Source organism: Octodon degus, unplaced genomic scaffold (assembly GCF_000260255.1).
Source record: "Octodon degus isolate 3935 unplaced genomic scaffold, OctDeg1.0 scaffold00001, whole genome shotgun sequence".
Lineage (NCBI taxonomy): Eukaryota > Metazoa > Chordata > Mammalia > Rodentia > Octodontidae > Octodon > Octodon degus.
Genome location: NW_004524577.1, coordinates 268,663 through 274,423, shown reverse-complemented (window position 1 = coordinate 274,423; position 5,761 = coordinate 268,663). Strand labels below are relative to the sequence as shown.

General features: G+C 42.9%; 1 protein-coding gene across 1 annotated transcript in view; it reads left to right on the top strand.

Annotated features, from left to right (window-relative positions):
• Dnah3 (dynein axonemal heavy chain 3) overlaps positions 1–1,258 on the top strand; it is a 188,169-nt gene extending 186,911 nt beyond the window's left edge. The window contains exon 62 of the mRNA XM_023701788.1: positions 882–1,258. Within this exon, the coding sequence (XP_023557556.1) occupies positions 882–1,235 (354 nt within the window). The 3' untranslated portion in view covers positions 1,236–1,258. The remainder of the gene's footprint in view (positions 1–881) is intronic.
• Positions 1,259–5,761: the final 4,503 nt, after the last annotated feature.

Genomic DNA, 5,761 nt, shown 5'->3' with positions numbered 1-5,761 from the left:
ATAAAAAAAAAGCTCTGCATGCTTACAAGATGCTACATATTAAGTATTTAACATGAATAGCTCCAAAAACTATTCTCTACATATCAAAGGACTCCAAGCATTTATCTCTGGATATATAAAAAGGAATGTTTCCAAAGAATTCTGCCAATATCATACCAGGAAAAAGGACCATTCAACATGGTGGACCCTTCACTGGGAAGAATGTTAATGCCCTTAGGTAGACCTCAGTACTGGGGAAAACATTCCATTCAGTAACAGCAACAACAAATCTAAAGGGAGCGTGTGTTGTCTGTTTAAAAAAACCCGCAACACACATCACTATTATCCTAGACTACACATCACTATTATCCTAGACCACTTTCTACACTTACCTGAGAGGAATGTGATTTTATCACTCTCCATCTAGCAAGTGGTGTGCTAGAGCACACTCACACCAGCTCACTGGAGCCAGTTTTCACTTTTGCATGAGTTTTGCAAACTAGTTCTTGGTTGATGGTCTGAAATCAACGATGGTAGAAGTTTTTCACTACAAAATTGATCAAAACTATCAAACCAGGATTTATTCTCACCACTTCCAAAACTATTTTGCCAGCCTGACTCTGAATTAAAATGACTTACTTCATAGATTTAGGTCCAAAAATGCAAGGCATGTGCAGAGTCAGATGGCCTCCTGACTCCTACTTCAGTGCATTCTCTGTACCCTCACGTATAAGGGCAGAAGCCACCTGGGACTCAGACCTGGCTCATGTGCATCAGGCAGAAATGTTGTCCCAGAAGCCTCACTGTGCTCTGAGATGCACCCCATAGCGGCAGATGTTGAAACCAGGCACCTTGGATAGGAAGATGGCAGGTTATGGAACTCACAGTTTCTACTCTTCCAGGTAACTATGCAAGAAACAGCCATGGAGAGTAAGCCAGAAGATGGGGCCTACATAAAAGGACTCTTCCTAGAAGGTGCCCGTTGGGACAGGAATATGAAGCAGATTGGAGAATCTCTCCCCAAAATTCTGTACGACTCATTGCCCATCATCTGGCTGAAACCTGGGGAGAGTGCACTATTTTTGCATGAGAACATTTACATGTGTCCAGTCTACAAAACAAGTGCCCGGAGGGGGGTCCTCTCCACTACTGGCCACTCCACCAACTATGTCCTCTCCATTGAGCTTCCAACAGACAGGCCCCAGAAGCACTGGGTAAACCGAGGGGTAGCCTCCCTGTGCCAACTGGACAACTGATGGCCTGGCCATGGAACAAAGTAAAGAGCATCTTTCTCCACTAAGCCTGGTCTTCCTTTCTTGAGTCATAGGACATGATGATGATATTAATATTATCAGAGCAACTTCTATGAGCTAAGTGTTTCACAGCAGCCCTCTAAAGTATAAAGTAGGTTATCATGATCCTCATTTTTATGGTTGCAGAAATGTGATACAGAAAGTAAATCAGATAGCTACTAAAGAAAAATCTGAATACAGCCAGTGGGATTCATACTTCCTTGTGAGTACTGAGATTGAGCCCGGGGCCTTCATGCTGAGCTGCATCACCAAGCCTCCAATACCTTCTTCTTGAAAGCCCTACTCAGGTGCAGGCCATGCTCTAATCTGCAATCCTCCTGCTTCAGCCTCCCAGAATGCAGGATTATAGGTGTGCACCTTCACATCAACTCTTGTGGGCTTTGTTTTGCTTTTATCTATTATTTTGCTGTAACTGTCACAGTTTCAGTCACTTCTTTGCCTTCATAGGCAATCATCAAGGTCCCTCAGAGCCTGAGAGGGTCTCAAGATACTTTTAAGGCTCTTGAGATACAGTTGAGAGCGTGAGGCTTTCTCTCCATTCTACAGATGCAGAGTTCCAGCCAGTCAGTGGCAGAAATGGGACCCAATTGCTTTTTTTTTTAATTTTTATTTTATTTTATATGTGTGTGTGTGTGTGTGTGTGTGTGTGTGTGTGGCCAGCTCAGCCCACCAGGGGGCGGGGCTGGCTGGCATGTGGTGCTGGGGGATTGAACCGTGGTCCCTGTGCTTTGCCAAGCTTTTTCCAAGTAGGTGCTTTAGACCACTGAGCCATCTCACCAGCCCCCCCCAATTGCTTTTCTATGAGCCCATACTAATGGCTAAAGCTTGAGGAAAGCAACATGAAAGAATTAAAGTACTTGTATGCCAGGGTTTGAGCCTAGGCCTTTAAACCTCTTGTATTGGGAGAGACTGTCTCTCCCTGGAAGTTCAGGGAAATAAGGCACTTGCCTAAGGTGGCCAAATCCTTTTCACCTTTGTAGAGCCAGAGTTGGAGGCCAAATGCATCTGGCTCTTGCTTCCTATATTTTTACTTTCCCATTTTTTGATCTTGATGTAGGCTTCTGGTAGATAGGAGTATTTCCAACTTCATAGTTATATTCAAGAAAGTGCAATTACTCATTTCTTCAGGGCCATCTGGCAGACTCCTGAGGGAGATAAAAATCAAATTCCTAACATAATCTTCAGTTACTGCTGGGTACGCTGGCACACACCTGTAATCCCAGCATTTGAGAGACTAAGGCAGAAGGATCACCATGAGTTCAAGGCCAGCCTGGGCTATACAGTGAGACCCTGTCTCAAATAAACAAATAATCTTCCCTTAGTCATGCAGCTCTTTGGCTGTACGTAGCTTCTCTTAGGGTGCTTCATCAGTCACTACACAGTGACCAGACGTAAGGCTGTTGGTCTTAATGTATCTAGCCTCGTTCTCCACCTCTTTACCAGTACAAACATCCTTTTGTTTTGCCAGAATGTGGCAGGCTTCTGAGAGCCAAGTAAATATATTCCTGGAAACTTCAGTATGACTTTTTAAAGCCATAAACCAAACTGTGATGAAAGACTGAATTCTGAGATCTAAAATTACCAAGTGATACTAAAATGCAAGGGAAATTATCTAAACCTTGAAACAAGACAATAAAGACAGGAAGAACTAATCTATAACTTAAACTGGTTCAGTAGGTATTTTTCAAAAAAGAAACAACTGAACCAGCCACAGTGGTGCACACCTATAATCCTAGCACCTGGAAGGCCAAGGCAGGAAGATTTGCATAAATCAGGGCCAGCCTGGGTTACATAGTGAACTCCAGGCTGGCCTGAACTACATAGCAAAACCATCTCAAACAAACAAGAAGGACTGGTACAACTTTATCCAGAGGGGGTAGGGAAAAGAATCAACAGATAGATGGGACTGCTGTTTCATTTCAAATAAGATGGTAAGCCATGAAGGGTGAAAAGATGGTCAGGGTCTCACAGCCCCTCATCCTGGACTGGTACCTAAGTCACAAGGCAAGCTTTGAAGAGCTGGAAGAGGGTTGCTAAGAGGAGTTGGGTTTTTAATTACAGTTATCTAACTCCAGCTTTGGCAGTGAAAAACTTATAGGAGGCAGTAACCAAGTCATTTCTCGGGAGCCAAGAGACAGAATGTTTCTCTATGATGAATTACATTTTTGTAATTTAAAAAATTTCCAGTTTGGAAACTAAGATTGTCCTAAATTTGAGCTCATATTCACTTGTGACCAATGTGATTAAAAAAAGTGTATCCCATTGGGAAAAAGCAATATGCTCTTCAGAGACTGTGATGAGTTAGAGGCTGGAGTCCTGGGGCAGAAATGGCCAGAGATTAGCTCTGAGAGAAGCTGCAGGCTCTACCTAGAAAATAGCTTGGCAGACATCAAGCAAAGCTGGTCGCTGAGCCAGTCCTTGCTGCATAAATATAGCTGCTGCATAAAGAATTACTGTCCAGTCCTTCTCAGTGACGGAAGACTTCAACTGCATTAAAGTCTCTAAAGAGAACATAGGTTCTACCCTAAATGACTGAACTTGCCGGTTGTCTTAGTTTTCTTGCAAGACAGACCCGATACTCCAAATTAAGGAAGGAAAGGTTTAATTAGTTCACAGTTCGTGGAAGTTTCAGTCCGTAATCAGCTGGCTCCAAGGCAGGGTGGCATGGCTCGGGGACAACACTTCAAGGCCAAAGAAGACAGCAAAAGCAGCAAGAGCACAAGGGGGCAGAATGAGCCTGCTTTCCTTCCCAGGATGTAGAACTGTGGTTACTTACTTAAACTTCTACACTCAAGTTGACACAATGTATCGGATCTTATTGTCCATGAGAGAAAATAGAGGGTAGACAGGTTACAAAGAAGGTCTCACAGTAAATTGACAATCTTGTTACTATGTAACGGTTTATGCACCTTTGCAAAGAAGACTAGACACATAAAATTCACATCTAGGTAAGATTCCAGGTACACAGAAGATAGTCAAAAGTTGCTTGGCAATTAAATGGTCTTCAGTCTCGGAGGAGGCTGTGTGAGAAGGGTGCTTTCTACATTCAGTAGAGCAAGGCATTTATTGCACATCACATCGTCTTGAGTCTCATAGGAAGAGACTGTCATGGAGATGGGCAAGCTACGTCTCACTTGGTTCAGCCCCACCAGGTTTTCTTCTACTGCAGAATACCATGCTGGCTGACCAACAGATGAAGGAGTTGGCTTGAGTTCACAAACCTACACTGTATGGACAGTACTTTAAATAGCAGAATCCCCTCTAGACATGGAGATGCTTCTGCAGTGAGATGCTGGAAAGAGAATGAGCAAAAGGAATGGCAGATTCGTATCTCCCTAGTCAAGCTAAGCTGGAACAGAGAGGCCAACCCATCTGCCAGCACATTTACATTTTCTGTCTTCACCGAAGACCTACAGCTGCATTTGTATTAAATATGTATATGCTTTTACCCACTGATACAATACCATTTTATTCTCCAAGTCATCCCCAAACTCTCATACTTACCTTGAGCATAATAAAGTATGCTCCTGCTCACAGAGGCAGCTTTCCTCTGCCACTTCTGTGGGTCAAAAGCCCACTTGAAAAAGAACACAGAGACCAAAACTGGTAGAGATTTGCCTTTACTGGCAATGCCCACTCTCTCTGAAATTAAGAAGTAATAGCACTGATGTACAAGTAACTTGCCAAGGGTTCTCACCTCTATTTGACCCACTTCTGTTTAGACATAATTAGAAAACCACCTGAGACCTTGTATGTTTCAATTATGTTAAAGTAAAATACAATGAATGCAGTATGAGTTTCAAGGAAGTTTTCTCAGATCCCAAGTCATCTTTGATAATCACAGGCTTTGGGGACCTGCCCATTAGCTCAGTCGTTTAAGGGCCTGCTTAAACAAAGCAGTCAGGATGCTGAGGTTCGATCCCTAGATCCTCATTCCTTACCAGTCCTGCCCTGAAGGCATCTTGAGCCATAAAAAAAAAAAAAAAAAAAAAAAAAAATCCTTCTGATAATCACAGGCTTTAAGGTCAGACAAGCACACACTTTTGTGTGCAGGGAGGGGAAATGGATGTCTTACAAAATGTGCATGAAAAACCATGATCAAACCAAAAGGTTCCTTTTTTCTTTCAAAGATGGCATTTTTAAGATGTTTATCTGGAAATTGAAAGAATAAAAGACCATGCCCCCCAAAATACAAAGCACATACAACCCCCAGTGATAAAAAAATATGTAACTTGGAGGGGGAAAAAACCCTCAAAACTACTCTGGGAACAGTGTATGCTGCAGAGTAGCCATAAACCCTTCCAGAAGCTGACTGGTTTCCTTGTGTATGTTGGCAGCAGCGAATGAGATGCTCCAAACACTTTCATCATCATCAACTTCCTCCCACAGGAGCGTGTCTATTTCCAAAAGTAACGTCAGTGAACACGTAAGCTCTAAGAGCTGTAGGGTTAATGTCATCTGATCAAGCA